The 18,953-nt window shown below is 37.7% G+C and overlaps 1 protein-coding gene across 5 annotated transcripts in view; it reads left to right on the forward strand.

The window, feature by feature from the left end:
* Positions 1-18,953, forward strand: part of ZFYVE28 (zinc finger FYVE-type containing 28) — a 164,929-nt gene that overhangs the window by 111,939 nt on the left and 34,037 nt on the right. For 4 of the 5 annotated variants that reach the window (XM_049793175.1, XM_049793186.1, XM_049793214.1 and 1 more), the window contains exons 7-9: positions 710-811; positions 6,350-7,711; positions 18,830-18,934. In XM_049793175.1, coding sequence (XP_049649132.1) covers positions 710-811; positions 6,350-7,711; positions 18,830-18,934 — 1,569 coding nt within the window. The remainder of the gene's footprint in view (positions 1-709; positions 812-6,349; positions 7,712-18,829; positions 18,935-18,953) is intronic. The other variant, XM_049793197.1, reaches the window with a different exon arrangement.

Here is an 18,953-nt window from a genome sequence, read left to right on the forward strand (position 1 = left end):
ACAGTGAAGAAAGTGAATTTTGTTTAATTGCTGATACACAAACAGGTTTGGGCAGTAGTGATTCGGTCAGGAAGAGTTATTGAGTTATGTACAACAAAGTACATGGAGACTTTCAGGATCATGAACTAACCTCTTTCCAGGGAAATTTCTACAAGTGCTGAGTTGATTTAGAAGCATGGCATTACCAAAGTGTGGTTTATGTGATTTAGCAAATGTGTTTTATTTTTTACCACATGTTAATACCAGGTTGTATTTATCTTAGAGGTAGAAAAATAGGAGCTGAAGAGTCAACTATCTTACGTAGAAATTATTTAGACTAGAAAGAAAAAGCCTTTTACAATCTCTTTCAAGTCTGGACTTCCCCAACTTACTTGATAATCAGTTTCTTGGGGTTTGATTTTTTTTTTTTTTTTTTTTGAATGGGTGAGCTGCAGCAATGAAATAAATGTTCTTCCCCTTATGTTTCCATTGCTTTTCCTCCCATGTTTAAGGGGGAGTGGACAGAGGGGAGGGGATCTTTTTCCTGTTGCTTTAAATAGCATTTAACTCTAACTGTGGGTGAATAAGACAAAAATAAGATGATAATATGTAACTTGAGTGTAGTTCTAATGTTTATGTACAGGTGCTTTTCTGACTCCTTATTCAGTAGTTGCTCTGTGTAATGAAATTTTCATTTATGTGTGTGTTCATGTGTGTGTTTGAATTCCAGTGGCCTTGTTGTGTACTCCGAGGGACCATTAAACTTGGACCATAAACCAGAAGATATGTCTGAACTCTTCAGACCTTTTCACACTTTGCTAAGAAAAATAAGGCAAGTAATAAATGCTTCTCTTCTGAAGTGAAAATCAGAGGCCTAAAAAAGAACTCATAAATGCCTAGAAAATTATCTGTTTGCTATGTTAACCGTAAACTGCTTTTTTCTCTCATCTGCCTGATATACCCATGAAATAACTACATGTAGGTTTTCATTCCATGGGAGTTTTCTGACCTTTTCAACTCTTTGTGATAGTTTCTTTTTTTTTCTGAATATCATTTTATTACATTTCAGATTTTCCTTATGGTTGGATGATGCCTGAAATACTGAAGTTGCAGTTTATTTTTAGGAAGTCCTGTTTCTAATTAGCATCAGTGTTTCTGTTTAAGTAGGCTTATTACATTTTCTCATTATGTTATGATGCAATACTCAGATCATTCTTAATCTAATAGAAATGACTATCAATTTTGCGTATTGCGGATCTCTTTTTACAGGATGAATAATTTTCTGTGTGCCTCTTTTCACAGTGCTTCCGTCTTCGTAACCATTGGAGATGTGGGCTTCAGCTCAAGTATAAAGAGCATTAAAATATTTTTTTCTTAATTGAGGTCTTTAGAAGACTGATCTGTTACTTTGGAGAAATCAAGCTGTATCTTTAAAGGCTCTTTATATTCAGGTTTTTTATATTCACCCTTAAGGTATTTTATCTAGGTGTTAAAAAACCCCCTGTTTTCTAAATCCGTAAGTACTATTATTTTCGTAGGAATCAAATTTATATACCAACTGCAAATTTTTTTCCTAGAAATGTCTATAGAGATAATTTGGCAGAAGTTTTTTCTTTCCTATGTCCAATTTTCACCTGTTTATACATTCCCTGTATGTCATGATGACAGTTTGATGTAAGAATAGTTTTCACGTAGATAAGTTTATCCAGATTAATCTCCTCTCACCCGTTAGAGGTGAGGCATCTCCTGAGGGAGAATGCAAGCTCTGTCAGGGATGATTCAGAGAGGAGCCTATTTCTGAAGTTAGCTTTTATGAATATCCAGACCACATCCTTTTGTGTCCCTTCAGGATTTCCTACTATTTCTTTCTAGAAAAAGTGATACAGTTTTATATTTAGGTACATTAATGATATTTATATTGAAATCTCAAAATTGACAGAGTAACATGTTTGGTGATTGGGTTTTTTGAGCAATTATGGTTTTATAAAACTCTGTGTGAAGAAAAACATAAATTGAGGAGCAAAGCTTAAGTTAGAGGGAGGAAATAAACTTTAATGGTACTGAAGCTTAAAAAGTCTACGAAGTTTACATTAAAATACCTTATTCCCAATATATGGCTATCACAGAGATTTTCACCAGCATTCCACTGGCTGGCTAAAGCCAAAAGAATATTTAAAGGCTAATATACTTCTCATAATCTGTTTTTCCTGCTTACTCCTTACATTTCAGAACATGGAAAATGAAAATCAATGAAGTCAGTTTATTGTTTAGTCCATTTTATTTTCAGTTACACTGAACTTAATGCTTGGCTTGAAAATCCATTAGTAAAATGCTTGTTTGTTCAGTAACTATAATTTTCAATACAAATTTCAAAAAGTGAAAATACTTTCAGATTCGTTTTTGGAAAAAGTTCTGATACACTTTAAGACTTACATTTATTCTGTCAACTGAGCATTAAGAAATGTGATTTCAGTTGTCTAGCAGACAAAATTTGCGAAGTGTTCTTACTGAGACAGCACCTATCAGCAAAAATTTATGCAAGATGTAATGTGAAATTTTATCTCTGGCAGTCTCTGAATTGGAGGAACATCGAATACCTGAAAGAACTGGGCTCAAAAAGATCCTTTAGTAATATTCTTGAATGAAAAATACATTGAATGAAAATAACAATGAGATACAAATAAATGTGCAGTTCATGTAGGGTAATTAAATTACTTCTTAAAAAGTACCTAAGCTGTCTAGATTTTTTTTTAATCACAGATATTTTTTTAACTTATCAGGCTGCAATTCCTACTCAGTGAGAATGTTCACAAAAACCTATAAGGGAAGATGGAATGAGATATTTTATATTGATATTTCTGCTCCTCATCAAGAAGGGAGCATTTTTTCCAGGAGTCTTTCTCCAGTCTCTGTCACCAATAGTTAGGGCATGCAAATAGATTGAAGTAGTCTTCTCTTAAAATAGTTGCATCTTGTATTGCAATTATGTGCCTGTTGTAAGAATATAGAACAACATCTTACTGCAGAATATTATCACATCCCAGTGAATTTCTCTGTAAAGTTCTATAACTTTTAAGCCAACTGAGTATTTTAACTCATGGAGTAACACCAAATATACAGCTGATTATTTGGCAGGATTACAGGTAATTTTTAAGCTATATTACCCTAAAACATCCCTCCTGTTAAAGGCAATGATAAGTACTGTATGTGCACCCACATAATTAAATTGGAACTAGCAGAGGAAAATATCTATTGGCTAGGAAAATTTTTGGTATCCTGTTGGTGGCTGGAAACTTTGAAAACAATAGAGATTGTGGAAGCTCTCTGAGCAGAAGCAGTAATGGTTCTTGTTTTGGTAAGGTTGAGCAGCAAATGATGACTTTGAATGTTTTAATTAATACCTAAGCCAGGTGCTTGTGTTGATTTTTATTTTAGATGTAAAACATCAGCATTGGTATTTTATACATCTACCAATGCATAATTACATAGTACTGTTATCCCTGTTCCTTCTAAACTAAGACATTTGAACCATTTCTGCCAAACTACTGTAATCTGCCTAGTAAAGTATACAAAGCATATCATCTAGTATATGCATAGATATTTAATTTAGATGCCTGTGACACTGAACGTTCAAGTGATAAAATATTACCTATACTATATATACATTTGAGGCTGCTATACGGAGATTTTAAGAGGTGAGCAAACTAGGCATTTCGCAGTACTCCATAATTTTGCCCTTTTTCAGAGCCCTCTGCTTGCCTGGTGCTTGTTTCTGGACCATTACAATTGATGGCAGGGTCCCAATGGATTTTGGTGGTGCAGAATCAAGCAGATTGCAGATCAAGTGGTGCAGAATCAGAGGATCATACCATTTTGAGTACACCGAAACATTTCTGTATCATTGACTAGGAATCAAATGCCGTATACCTGTTGTCAGTGTGTTAAAGAATGGGGGGGGGGGGGAGAAGGTTGAAACTCGTGTGCTTTTAAGTGTGCACAGTGATTGGGGGAAAACTGGTTAGTTTTTCCACGGTGGCTGTGTTTTAAAACTTTGAGTGGGTTTAAAACTTTCGCAGTAAAGGAGTACCAGTGATATTTGTTATCTATCAGTGTTGGTTTCTCAGTGTTGATGTATCAGGGCAGATCTGGGCACTTTGCTGTGCTGAACTCAGTTGAGCACTGTCGAAGCAGGAGAATGCAAATTGTATTCCTGTACCTGCATCATGTTCTTACGGTGGCAGCTCCGTAAGGACAGCTACTTATGCTCTGTTCAGAGCATGAACTGAAGCATAGGCTAGCAGTAACAACAGTGCTGTTCTCTGAAAACAGACAATTTAAAATTCTAGTCAGGGTACGAGCAAAGTTAATGAAGGAGGCTTGGAGAATGTGTGAGATCAGTGCGCTTGGGGTTTTGTGGCCCTGTCCTCTATTTAGCCAAATTTGTTTTTAAATGGACATTTGGCCTCAGATCTTTGAAGAAGTAATGTCTGCACCCTGGATATTGGCAGTAGAATAAAATATGTTTATTGGCTTTGCAGTAGACAGAGTAAATTTCTACTACTGCTTGTAACAAGCAGAGTACATCTTAAGAACTTGCCTTGTTTTTTTTGCCAGTGGCTGTAGCTACTGGAAGAAAAATGTTCCTCATATTTTCAGGGCTAGATTGCCTTCTTGTGCTACTACGCCAGAAAGAGTAAAAGCAGATGAAACCTGAACATGTGCCTTTTTTAAATTCAGTGTTTTCTAAAGACTCTGAGAAGGAAGCGTGCTACTGCTGTTAGGGTGGATTGCAGAAGCTCTCTACCTGCAGCTTCTGAATAATGAAAGCAGAGGGAGAAATTCTTTTTTCCATACAAGCACAGTACTTGCTTGGATCCAATGACGAGTTACAGATGCTTCAGCAGAAAGAAAATGAACCATGGAAGTAGCTACAACTTAAACCTTACAGTTTAATAATGATGCCTGATGTTTAGTTTTAAACTTTTCAGTAGTGATATTTAACATTTCTTTCTGTATACTGGTTGACATTAATTTTATTCTCAATATTTATATAGGCATTTTAAAACATGCCACGTTCTTAGTGTTGGCAGAGAATCCTGTATAATCTAATTTTGAGCAATTTGATCTTTTAGTGATAGTACTTGGAAAAATATTTGGGTTTTGAGTTAACAAGTTAAGAATGCAAACCATTGGCTGGAAATCAAGGTGTGAGATGTTGAATGTTTCTTTGGAGTTTTTTTTTGTCCTCTTGGTTAGACTGAAGTTACTCTTTTAAGGGAATTCTTTTAATATGTGCATATTATTATTATTATTATTACTACTATGCTGGCTGTGTACTAGCCAATTATTTCTAAACATATGAGGAATAATGAACTCCTAGCCTCTGTTTAAGCAGAAGGTCTTGCTTTTCTCATCCTTTCACTTATGCTGAAATATACTTGCTGGTCTTTGAAAATGTTGACAGTAGTTCTCAACAGAGGCCATTTTCATATGTGGTTTCTAATTGAGAAGCATAGTGTAAATTAAATTCAGACCTAAAATCAAATGCTGCTGTGTCTATGGATTTGTTTTAAAGTTACAAGTTACAAAGTCTTTAAACATAATGGCCTCAAATAACACTTTGGTTTTAGGTGCTTAGAGTCCTGAACTGCAATACTGAGGACACTTGATAACATTAGAGATGCTGCATGTCTCTAGAAGACATAGTTTAGTAAATATCTAAATGTTTGCTTTTAGACCTGTCTGATTCTTAACATCATGCGGAAGCTTAACTCCCTAATGACTGAGTTACGTGTCTGAGGCAGGAGAGAGCCAACTTCCAGTCCCTGTTTCAGTGAACAGGCTTCTAAGACATCAGTGGTGCATAAGTGCTATTACTATTTTTAATGAATTCCTTTTATCTGATAATATAATGGTGTGGAAGTTCTGTGGTACTCTTTTGCAGAATAATTTTCAGAAGCTAGTACAAAGGATGGCAAATTGGTTTGCTAATCAAAGTCAAATTTGTGAATTAAAAAATTAAAATGACAAAATATATCTAATTGTGGATATCACTTTCACTATAAATAGATAAGGAGGGGGGAAAGATCCATTTTTGTGTGTGTTTTGATTTATGTTCGGGCTTAATTGCAAGGATGTAAATAATTTGGTACCCTGCATTTGCATGAGTAATCTCAAATTCAGGTATAAGCCATCACATGTGTTCTGAATATAAATACCGAATGCACCTTGAGTTACACAGCTGAAAGTACTCTGTGCCCCCAAGTTCTAGATTTTTGTACTAACAGTAAAAGTTTTCTTTGAAATCTGTAACATCAGTGCCTCCTATGATTGGAAGTGTAAAGTGATGTGTGTATTTCTTCATTTTCAGGGATCTACTTCAGACATTAACTGAGGATGAACTGCACACGCTGGAACGTAACCTCTGCATCTCACAAGATGTGGATTTTCCTGTCAGAGCAGATCCTGAAGTACCCTCTGTCATTACACCGGGCATAACTGCGACTTTGCCTGCTAAGGAGCTTTCAGCAAAAGCTGAAAACACAGAGGCTGAGCTGGCTTGTTCTATGCAGTATGATGAGCAGGAGCTGGAACAGCTGAATAGGATGGTACACAGAGTTGGAGATGAAATGTCTTCTCTGCTTTCCCCTCCAAGCATCTGTCAGTCTCCAGCTCACAGACCTAGTCTAAGAAATAGTTCTAGCACAGAAGCTTCACCAACAAGACACCATCTTGACAATTTAACTGATGAAGAGGACAGAGTGTTTTTTATGGATGACCTAGATGGAGCAGGAGAAGCACTTGCTGGGTTGGATTCAGTAAGTGACACTTTTGCTTGGGTGAATAACCCCTGCCACGATTCAAAACAGAACCTGCAATATAGAGATGCTTTGCTGTACGAGAATGGCCATCAGACAGAGGAAACTTTGCTTTTAAAAGATGCTGAAGCTGACTTAAGCAATAATAACAATATTGAAGATAGTAAACAGATGTCTGGCATTTCAGTTCAGAATTCATGCAGCTGTCTAGAAGGTCCGGACTCACAGTTATACCTCAATGGCTGGGATGCGTATGCTGATGATGCAGAAACAGCAGAAGTGATAGCTCACAGGACAGGGGGAATGAAAATATCTGCTACTGTAATATTCAATCCTAAATCTCCCTCTAGCTCAGAATCCCCAGTAACAACTCCGGAAGCAGCTATTAGTTGTGTTCCTGGATCTGCTAATCCATTAGCAAATGAGGAGGAGGATGAATCCCATAAACTCAGTATAGCTGCCACAAACTGTCTAATTAATTCCTGTGTGTGTTGTGGCAGCTGTGAAGACAGCAGGGAGGACAGTGTTGAAGGTTTAAAGACTAAACATTCTGCAGGAGGTGTTGTAAATGCTTCATACACATTAGTAAAGTCTAAGGAAATGGACCATGTAGATAACTTGGACAATTCAGTCCCTGCACAGGAAACATTAAAACCTGAAACTTCTGCTTTGTTAGCAGAAAGAGACTTTGGCAGAGAAGAGCAAAAACTGCCAATCTCCTCTAAGTGCCTGGCACATTCCTCAGGTTCACAGGTAGGGGCAGAAAATGACTCACAAGGAGAAGCAGAAAGCATCTCAAATCAGCAGAAGAAGTGGGAGAAGAGAAAACTAGGTGAGAAAAAATTGGACAACGGTGAAGATGCTAGTAGTGAAAGAACAGCAAAGGAAGATGTAAAGTCAAGATCTAGTTCAAGGTAAGAGCAACTTGATGTTTTGTTAGTAATTTGTGTGTAAATGATTTCCTATATCCTTGTACTTTAGTGAGTGGTGTATAATTAATGTTGATTTTAAAGAAAATAGTGTGTTTCAGGATTAAGGAGTTTTTCAATCTACATTTTTTAATACAAGTAGCTTTTTATTGGACTTCTTCAGCTTTTTTGGAAAACACCTGGAGAACACCTGAATTTTAATTGTATATCTGTTGTTGAAATCAAGTACACTAATCTTAACCAGTTTAATGTAACAAAGAGTGCATTGCTGCTATAACGTTACCTGCATCATTACCTCTGTTGTACTCTGCTGTTTTGCAGGAAAAGTGTGTCTGGCAGATACTAAAAAGTTAACTTCTACAAAAGTGCATGGGATTAAATTGGTACCTAAACACATTTTACCTTAGCTTCATTTGAGAGAATGGGCTTGATCTGATCGTGTTGCCTGTGGCCTCAAGTGTATTTGTGAATGTCTGTGTGCTGAGTGAGCCTAATAGAGTGCAGAAGCAGCTTTTAAACCTATTAGACCATTTCAATGAAAGCTGATAGAAAAATAGAGGTCATGGATTAAGGTTCTACATATTTAATTATAATAAGGAACTAGATAACAGGGAGAGACCATAATAATAGTTATGTTAAAGAAAATGCCATGCTTCAGCTCAACTTTGATTAGACATTAGGGATCCTACACACATCAGTAGGAAACCAGACTTCATTTTGTTTTACTGTTTAGGGGATAACCTGTTTTGTAGCAAGTAATGTCCTCAGTTTCCCTAAAGTATTAATATAATAAAGCAGAGGGAAGAAATTAAATACAGGTTATTGTTTTCTGTATTCCTGTGACAGCTTTCTTCCTTTGTGCCTTACTGTGTCAGTACTGTGGAGGCTGTGTGTGTGATGTAGCATCTTTTTGTTATATGTGTATGGAGTTCAGGATAACACAGTGTGGGCAGCTTGAACCATGAAGCATTACCATAATATAAAGGCTACAGATATAAACAGTTGTTTAATAACATAACAATTGAATTATGAAATATTTTACTGGTAGTGGAAATAGAATCAAGAGTTCTTTGCCCTGGAGTTAATTCCTCTTACAGGTTAAACACAACTTGGCGTGCACAAAACTTTACTTTTGAGAAGGTACTTTTATCTTCGTCATTCTGAGTATTTGCAATCTTAATTTTGTAAGTATGATCATGTTCAAGGCTTTACAACAGGGTTTCTGAATGGACTTCATTTTAAGAAGTAATTCACAAATCCCTTTGACATTTCATGCTTTTGCAATGCTTCAGGTGGAATATTCCTTAAAAGTAATTACTGTATGTTTAATTAGTGTCCTGATAAATCATACATAATTTACAAAACTCAGATAATTTGTCTACTAATTTTTACCTTGGTGTATTGGGTCTGGCTGAGATGGAGTTAGTACTCCCTATAGCAGCCCTCATAGCACTGTGCTCTGCAGCTCTGTAGCTAGAAAGGTGTTGATAACACACCAGTGTTTTGGCTACTGCTGAGCAGTGCTGGCACAGCATCAAGGCTGTCTCTCCAACATTTTTGCCCTCCCCTCAATGGCAGGCTGGGGCAGGGCAAGATCTTGGGACGGGACATAACCAGGACAGCTGACCTAAACTAACCAAACAGATATTCCATACCATATGACGTCAGCTCAGATATAAAAGCTAAGTGAAGGGAGACGGAAGGGGGGACATTTTTGTCTTCCGGAGCAAGGTAATGAGAAGTAAAATGAAATCTCAGAACACCTTCCCACCACCCCTCCGTTCTTCCCGGGCACAACTACCCTCCCGGATTTCACCACCAAGCCCCCCCAGCGGCACAGGGGGACAGGGATGGGGTTTATGGTCATCACACGTTATTTTCTGCCGCTTCACCTCCTCAGGACGAGGGCTGATCACACTCTTCCCCTGCTCCAGCGTGGGGTCCCACCCACGGGAGACAGTCCTCCACGAACTCCTCCAACGTGGGCCATTCCCACGGGCTGCAGTTCTTCACGAACTGCTCCAGCGTGGGTCCATTCCACGGTGTGCAGTCCTTCAGGAGCACACTGCTCCAGCGCGGGTCCCCCACGGGGTCACAAGTCCTGCCAGAAAACCTGCTCCGTGGGCTCCTCTCTCCACAGATCCGCAGGTCCTGCCAGGAACCTGCTCCAGCGCGGGGTTCCCACGGGGTCACAGCCTCCTTCGGGAACCCACCTGCTCCGGCGTGGGGTCCTCCACGGGCTACAGGTGGAGATCTGCTCCACCGTGGACCTCCCTGGACTGCAGGGGGACAGCCTGCCTCACCAGGGTCTTCACCACGGGCTGCAGGGGAATCTTCGCTCCGGCGCCTGGAGCATCTCCTCCCCCTCCTTCTTCACTGACCTTGGTGTCCGCAGGCTTGTTTCTCTTACATGTTCTCACTCCTCACTCCGGCGGCAGTTTCTCTCCGTCCCAACTTTTTTTCCTTCTTAAAAATGTTATCACAGAGGCGTTACCACTATCACTGATTGGCTCGGCCTTGGCCGGCGGCGGGTCCGTCTCAGAGCCGGCTAATATGGGCTCGCTCTCTCTCGAACACAGGGGAAGCTTCCAGCAGTTTCTTACAGAAGCCACCCCTGTAACCCCCCCCCCCCCCCGCTACCAAAACCTTGCCAAACAAAACCAATACACTTGGGTAGGATATTAAGTGAAATTTGTGAGAACAAGTCTACAAAGTATAATAAAAAAATATATGTAAGCTTCTTTTTCAGCCTCCCATGGTTTGTGGATGTAATAATGTCTTCTCCACATACTTGTCCAGCCTCCGTTAATATTCTGTAAAAACTTTGTGTGAGAATTGTCCTTTTACAGAGAGTTCTGTAGGTCCGTGTTCCTCTGTGTCCTTTTGTTTGCTCTGGACCTGGCTCTTAACAGCTTTGAATGGCTCCTGGTTCCTGCCTGGCCTCTCTGCATCGGTGGTGATTTTGTAGACCTCAGCTGCTCTTCGCCTATGTGGTTACTTTTTCAGTTGTAAATTCACAGCCTACTTGATCCGAGGTTGTCCATAGCTTTGATCATTCCTTTTGTCTCGCTCTAAACCTTTTCCAGTTACACTATTTCCTCTTAACTGTAAGTGAATCAGAATTACACTCACTCAAGATACAAACAAACTGTGGATTTACACAGTGGCATAATTATTTTCGGTTAATTTTCCAATGGCTCCCAATATTTGACTTCATATTTTTTGCCAAGTGGCGAGCTGATGGTTTTTTTGAAGTTGTCTGCCAAAGCCCCAGGATCCTGCTTTGTGAGCTCAGAGGCTATTTTATATCTGATGCTAGAAGTGTTCTGTCTGTTTACCAGTTGAATCTCATCTTGCCATTTTATTACCTGTTATTCAGACATTAAGATCCTGTGCAATTCTTCAATCAGCTCTTGTTACTATTACCCTGAATAATTTTGCACTGGTAGCAACCTTTCAGATCTCATTGCTCTCCTCACTTTTGCAGATCGTGTGTGAAAACAGAACCCCCAGGGTCCTAAAGAACTTAAGCAGTGACCTTCTGCTCTTCTGAGAAGTAGTTATTTAACAGCTCCTCCCTATTTACGGTTAAGAATTATTTATCCATTTTGGGCCCCTTCCTCTTATGCTATAGCTCCTTAGTTTTCTTAAAAGCTTTAGTGAGGTACTTTTGATGGAATCTATTTGGAAGTCCAGAGGCTGCCAGCCGAGTCACCATTCTTCACAAGCTTCTTGACCCCTTCAGAGAGCTCCCAAGAGGTTTCCCCTGTAGAAGCCACGTTACTCCTTGCCAGGCAGACCATCTCATTATTGTCTACCTATTTTAGCTTTTGATATATTCTGTTAAGTAGCTTGGTATGAACATCAGGCTTACTGAACTAGAGTTGTTTGAATCCCCTTGGAGTCCTTTTTATTTTTAAAGATTGCCACCTTTAAACTCCAAGCATCATGGAAGTTTTAAATGAGAGGTTAATAATTCATCTGATTCATTCTTGAGTTCTGAAATTCTTGAACCAGTTAGTGGGTTTTGTCTGTTTTCATCACAGCTTCTTCCACAGTTACTTTGTTGATGACATCTAATTTTCTCTATTCATTATTGAGACTACAGTAGATCTGTTATTAATTGGCAAATACTCCATCTTTGCAGAAGTGGAGAAATAGGATGGAGGTATTTTGTTACTAGATTGTTGCTCCTTTATTTGGAAACATTCTAATATTAACTCCTTCAGTATATTCTGAGACACACAGATGCTGGGGATCTACTGAGGATTAGATTAAAAACTTATCTGTGTAGATCCTTAGTTTCCTCATATATATAGATTCGGTTCTTGCCTCTGAATCACGAGTCATGTTATCACTAGAAGAGATAATTCAGTTACAGAACAGAACTTTGTGGACTACTTCTTACTCATGCTGCCTGGGTGGTGACTAATCACTGCTTTTCAATGGTATTTTTAAATGGGAAGATCATATTAAGCTTCTGCGACTGCTCCCTATTACATGCTTGTGAATGCCAACTTAACCATAGGGGAAATGTTGGAGACAGTAGATTATTTTCAGAATGATGGACCCATTAGCTAGAACAATAAGCAATCTAATATACATGAAATAGCTGCAGGATATGCTCATTCATCAAATTGATAAATGTATATACTTTCTAGTTACTGTAAGTCACCAACCAGGGAAAGAAGATTTTCTTTCCCTTGTCTGAATCAGGCAGCTGTCAAATGTGTACATTATGATATAAACTGTTTCTTTTAGTAAATCAATTCTTATACGATGCAATATGACATTATAGGTATAATTTCAATGATCCAATCAAGTTTACTGTAATTAATCCTTAAACCTGAAATACCTGGTATTTCAGGCTTCTCTATCTAGCCTCAATATTCAGTAGAGTTCAGAATACAGATTAAATACTCTTCTACTTAAAAACATGTCAATACCTAAATCTTACTACTTTGGTTTTTAAGTTATAGCTGGTGTTATGTCTTTCTCCATTATTTGCTTTTAAGTATCTCAAAGACATAAAACACCAAGGGCACTGAGAGTCTTGGGAAGCAGCATTAACAAGATGCAAATATGAGAAAAGTGCTAGCAAAGATGTAGTCAGTATCTGATGTGCTGAAGGGACAATGTGATAAGTAAAGGCTGTGATGTAGCAAAGCAAACTGTTAGAGAGGGGAAGTTAAGAGTAAGTACAGAGGATGATAAAATTATGACAAAGGAGTGTTTGGTGTGTTGGGGTAAAAAAGGACGTAACACCAAAACAAAGCTTTAGATCTGTATCTAGTATTTTCTTCTTTTTTCAACTGGAAGCAAGCTATACAGATTTTTAAAATGTTTATTTTGTCATGGTATTCTGCCAGCTTTTTCCAAGGGGGAAGAAAATTACAAAGAGTGATGATCAGTTTTTCTTTGATGTTTTGGAAATACTTGGCTTTCTGTTCTTTCTTGAAGAGTCTTTGTAAAACCGCTAATTCTTCTATGTGTTTTATGAAGTTTGGCAGCTTGTTTCATATTGTCATGCAATGCTAGTGTTTTCATGTTTTAGTCTTAAATACCTGGTTGTGTTGCGTGTTTATTTCTCTACCTACTGACATTAAAACAGTTCTGATGTAAAAAAAGGATTCTTTATCATAGTTTCTCTTCTTTCCACTGCAGGTCCATTCTGTCTAGCTTAAATTATACTTTTTTTTGCCAGTTTCCTTGATCTATTTGGTGAGTGTACTCTTGATGAAGCCTTCTACAGTGTACCTGAGAACTGGCAAAAGGAGCTGAAATTGGTAGCGGGGAGAACTTATCTTCAAGCTTTCTGCAAGCTCTAGCTTCTAGCTGTGTCCATCGGCTGTTAGATGCTGGCACTGTTTGCATTTATTTGTGGGGGCTTAAAAAACAGAATATTTTGCCATATGCTTTTGCAGTGTAAGGAGGAGGAATGAGGCATCCTTGGAAAAGCATGTTTTGCTGTTTGCTGATCTGTATTGCAATTCTAGAATAAGATGAATAATTTATTCTTCCCCAGCTTGGTATTCAAGTTGTCCCATTTATTAGTGATGCAATTCTGTAGTCTAAAACTGTATATATGGTAATATACTTACGATACAGACTATTGTAATATATAATAGATTTAAAATTTTATTTCCTCAGCATATTAGAATAAGTTTATAAAAAGATCAACACCTGTTTTATACATTGGTTGTTAATTCAGATTTTTCTGCCTGTATTTTCTTTTGTTCACTCCTTAGCAACATGTGACGTGTGCACATGTTCAGTACTGCAACTTTAAGATAAGTCATTCCACCTTTATAAATGCATGGGAAAGAAGCATTTGTATTTTTGGGATGGCTAGCACTTAACATTTAAAAAAAACCAAACAAGCCCACATTATCATTATAGTTTGTCCTTTAGTTTATAGCATTTGATTCTATAAGTGTTCCTTTATCAAAACTAGCTTAATTGATATTGCAATGCAAATTAACTTGATTAAATGTCTTAAAGTCATGCTTTCCCTATAATATTCACATCACAGTAAAACTTGAGAAAGTTGTGTCTTTACATGGCAAAGTTGCTTTTTCCATAAAAATTAGTGGACAGCTGTGCATGTTCACATAAACAAAAACATGTCTGCTGAGTGTCTTGCAATGATTAATCTTTTAACCAGCTATTTAGGAATAAGAAAACTCGTCAGCAGGAATGAAATAGTTGATTAGGAACAAAATATGAGCCTTTCAACTGCGAAACTTCCCTTAAGCAATCGTTTAGCTGGCTGTTGATAGAAATTCCTCTGTTCTTCTTCTCGTATTGTGTTTCTTTTCTTTGTGCAACTGGCCAAATTCAGATTCAGTATAAATGAATCTTTTTCAAGCCCTCCTCCCCTTCTTTTTAACAATACATGTCTCAAAAGTGCAGCGTTTGACCTTGTCTGTTGAACACTGATTTTGTGTGGTATCCGGTAACATGACTGCTGTTATGAAGCCTTAGCATGCAAATAAAAGATGTCAGTGTTTTATACCAGCTTCCTTTTTGCTAAGTACATATATCAAATGCAGAAACAGTGAACTGTATTAACTCTCAACATACAGATACCTGAAATAAGTATAGTAGGTAAAACAGTTTCAAAAGCCACTTATTTGAGTAGATTGGTGTAGCTGACACGAGGCTTTAGAGTTAGCGCTCATGTAGTGAGATAGACGGAGAAGAGTAGATCTCTACCAATTAACTAATGTAACATGGGATGTAATTGTAACTTGAGTAATAACAGTCATGAGGAAACCCTCCCCCGAAACAACCAGAGGTTTAATTAAATGTAAGAGGCTGGAAACACATTCCAGTAGAAAAGAGCACACAAACCAGGATATAGGTGGCTTTCAAAGTTTGTTTTTCACTTAGAATAGTTACAAAAAATGGCCAACAGCTTTAATTAAGTGGTCGGTTAGTTCAGCCTGCTAGTATGAAAAGAAAAGGCTGTGAAAAGAGGCAGCCACATCACCCTGTGTCACTTTGCTCTGTTGCCTCAAATCTTTATTCTATATTTTTATCAGAAGTGCTGAAGAATTCTATTTTGATGAGTGTGGATGGTGGTTTTATCCCGTGCTAGAATGTAATTTTTAAAATAGCACTGTGGGTGTTTAAGACGTCACAAATGAAACAAACTTTTGCCATCTTACAGTTTAAACAGTTCTATGAATGCCAATTCAACACGGTATTAGTTTCAAATGAGCATGAGATGTGGTGAAGTTCAAATTACATGTGGGATGGTGTGGGAAGAAAAGGTTAGCTGCTATCAGCTACAGAATGTGTCTATATGCACATACCTTCTCTTCCTATAATTGTGCTAATGAACATGTGTGCTGAGCTACTGTAAGCTGATAACAGGAATCAGTTGGGAAAAGCAGGTCAATTCACCTCAGGATCTACCAGCGACTTAGAAAAACTGAGCGAATCTTCAGGCAGACGCTAATGAGAAGGAAATTCTACAAAGAGGTATCCTGAGTCTATGTGTACTCAGAAGGAATGCACTGAGTATGTCAGGAGTCTTTTTTGCTTCTTTTTTTAAAAAAAAGCTATTTAGTATAACACTGAGAAGGTATAAACCAGAGTTATCATTATTGGATTCCCGTTTCTTGGAACTAAATAAACACAGAATTTCTTATCTGAAGAGTTACGGCCTGAATATGAACCAGAAGTAAACACTGTAAATAATAGATATTATTTCTGGTACAAAAATTCAATCTGTATTGGTACACAGGAGTAAGAAAAATGTTTACATGTTGTAATTGCCTATACTACACATCCTTTATTACAACAAACTAACCTCTGTGAGCATGGTTTGTGTCAAGTGTGTCCAAGCAGTTTATGTTGCCAAGTGATGACTGACCAGATGGATATCTAATCCTGAAATCAGTGGATGGCTCAGCATGGCCAGGTTTGTGCACCAAGTAAGAGGGAGTTTGTGAAACAGTTTAGAATGGCAAACAGCATAAAGCCAAGGCTTAAAAAGAGATGAGAAAGTGGAGCTGATGAGAAGAAGTTACGCTGATAGCTACTAGTTAGAGGTGAGTCAGGATTCAAATGAGGGAAAAAGAAGTATGGAGAAGAGGTATGAGGTGAGGCTTATAAGCTGGTCAGAGAATGTCTGTGAAGGTGAAAATAAAGATAGCATTGAAATTGTTGATAATGTAAGCTGGTTGTGTACCATTATGTTCAGAGGTTACTCCTTAACGTTTTCTTAAAGATCAAGGTCCAGCACTTTGTGCCACCTTTATTGGTTTGTCTTCTGGCTTGGACTGTCCACTCCACAAAGTCAGCTCAGGATAGAAAGTGATTTCATTACTTGGCACAATGTTGACAATAAATAAGATCTGCTTTTAATAGAGAGATGGTACTTAGGGTGGTGGTTGGTTTGGTTTATGTTTCAGTCTAGAGTGTTTAACTCCCCCAAAACGTATGCAAACTTTAATTTCTTAGGAAAAGTGTTAGTCAGCCCTTTGGATTGTGCATAAGAGCTGAAAACCTCAAATTCTTTAAAACAGAACAAACAAAATATCTAGAAAACCAAGAACCTCAGAAAATTGATTTTAAGTTCTTAAAATATTTTCATAATTTTGTTTCATGTACTATTGGTGACTGAGATATTTTGACTGGATTTCAAATATGTCAGGCAGAGCTTCACAGAAGGCACTGAAGGACAGCAAACCTGACATCTTTCAGAAAAAGTCTTACTACCCAAATCAACTGACAGCATTGTTATACTGGAAAAATCTGGAAATGGCAGGGATGTGAGAGAGAATAAAAGAAGGTGCTGAGTTTGCTAGTTGCTCTTGTTTCCTGGTTCTGCTGTTCAAAGAATACTTTATTCTGAACAATACATTTCATCCATGCAAGACAGCTTCTCCTGCTCAGTCATGCTGTGAAATCATATGCTAATGGTTTTTTAATATCATCTAGCTGCCATACAACAGATAGTAAAAGTACATTTTGGTAGCATGACCGTATTGTAAGATTGGATGGGTAAAGGTGATGAGCTATAAAAGAGTAAGCCTTTGTTTAAATGCATATATCTCTTCATAATGAGCAGAATTAGCAAGGGAAATTATATAAAACGAATGAAAGTTAAATAGATTTTTGTTCAAGTCTAAAATTATTTTCCAGTTGTGACGGTTCTCCTTTCAACTAAAGCATAGTACGCTTGGGATTTATTTTCAAATTGGCAATCAGAAATTAAGAACATGAAGGGGTACATTTTCCAAGTGATTAGTGGGAGGTATGCAAACAAATCCTATTATTTCTTTGTGGGATTAGAGCACATACCTTCCATATACTGCTTTGAAGAATTCCCCTTAAGCATTCTTCCAGACTTCTAGCTGCAAAAATACCTACAATAGTAAATTCGGTAGCAGAAAAGAATTTGGAATGTAGCTGGTTTGAATATGTACCTCGCATACGCCTGCAAATCAAAAGAGCATAAAAAAATCTGCTACTAATTGTGGAGAAGTAAGGTAAAATAATCCTGACCCTTATAGTTACATTTCTTTTAACTAAAGATATTTCTTGGGTTTCTCTCTGCTTTGTCCAAAGGTTTCCGTTTACTGAACATTTGAGTTCAGCAGGCTTGAATGATTCTTCTGCACTGCCTAGAGCCAATACAGCCATGATACCTCTGCGCAAGACCACATATTTTCTTATCTAGTATAATTTAATTTTTTTCAGCTTGTAGAATTTCTAATAGCTGAGACGTAAATTGTTACTGAAACAAAAAATTGATCTTTCCAAGATAGTTCTGTAGTGCTTATGAAACTATTTTTACTCTTCTAACCCTAGTTTATGTTAATAATATGATGCAAGATCTAAAATGATGTGTTTATTTAAAGGCTTTTCATAAGCCCAGGGATGCCAGAGACAAATCATGTACCATTCATTTAAATTATTCGTATCCTTTTACTTAGTAGCTAGTGGACTTCCTCTAATGAAGTGTCAGTGGTTTGCCATGGGACTGCTCCTTCCTGCTCATCTGTTGGTTTAAAGGACAAAATTTGAGGTACATATGTGGCAGTTATAGGGACTGAGCACATTCAGGGTAAATGTATTATCTTCTTCTCCTTCACTGAAGAGTCAGCTTTCTGCTTTCTCACAGACTTTTTCCTTCCCATTGGAAGGAAACTTAGATCAAACTTGTCACGATATTTCAGTTCTTGAAGCTTATTGTTTAGGGTGCCTTGGCCTGAAACACGCTTTATGAACTTTTGGGTTTGTTATATCTTTATTATAAGATCAAACCACACTTAGCAACATGGGCATGCTATTCCCTCTATACCCTATGGAAATGTAAGATCCTCAGTTCTTTCCTGAAAGTTGTAACTGTATGGCATGAATTAAATTGAAGATTTTTATAAGATTTGTGCCCACTGACTTTGCCAAATTGTCTGTCCTTTTTGGGAAGAAGACAGAATAGGTTTGTATCATTTTCTGAAGAGCAAAAATACAACTTCTGGTTTATTCTTATTTCTGTATAATCCATGGTAAGCCGTGAGTTATCACGGTGCTCTGTTTTTTACCTTTGTTTGCTTCAGCAGTTCATTTTGTTTCCATATGTTTTTTCAGTTCTCAGGATGGCTTACGTGATTCCCCCCTCAGCTCCATCTCCAGCAGTGACTATGAGAGTGTTTCTGTCACTACATGTAGTCTCTCCAGCATATACGCTCTGAGGTAATAACATCACTTCGCA

The sequence above is a fragment of the Accipiter gentilis genome, chromosome 3, assembly GCF_929443795.1.
Source record: "Accipiter gentilis chromosome 3, bAccGen1.1, whole genome shotgun sequence".
NCBI lineage: Eukaryota > Metazoa > Chordata > Aves > Accipitriformes > Accipitridae > Astur > Astur gentilis.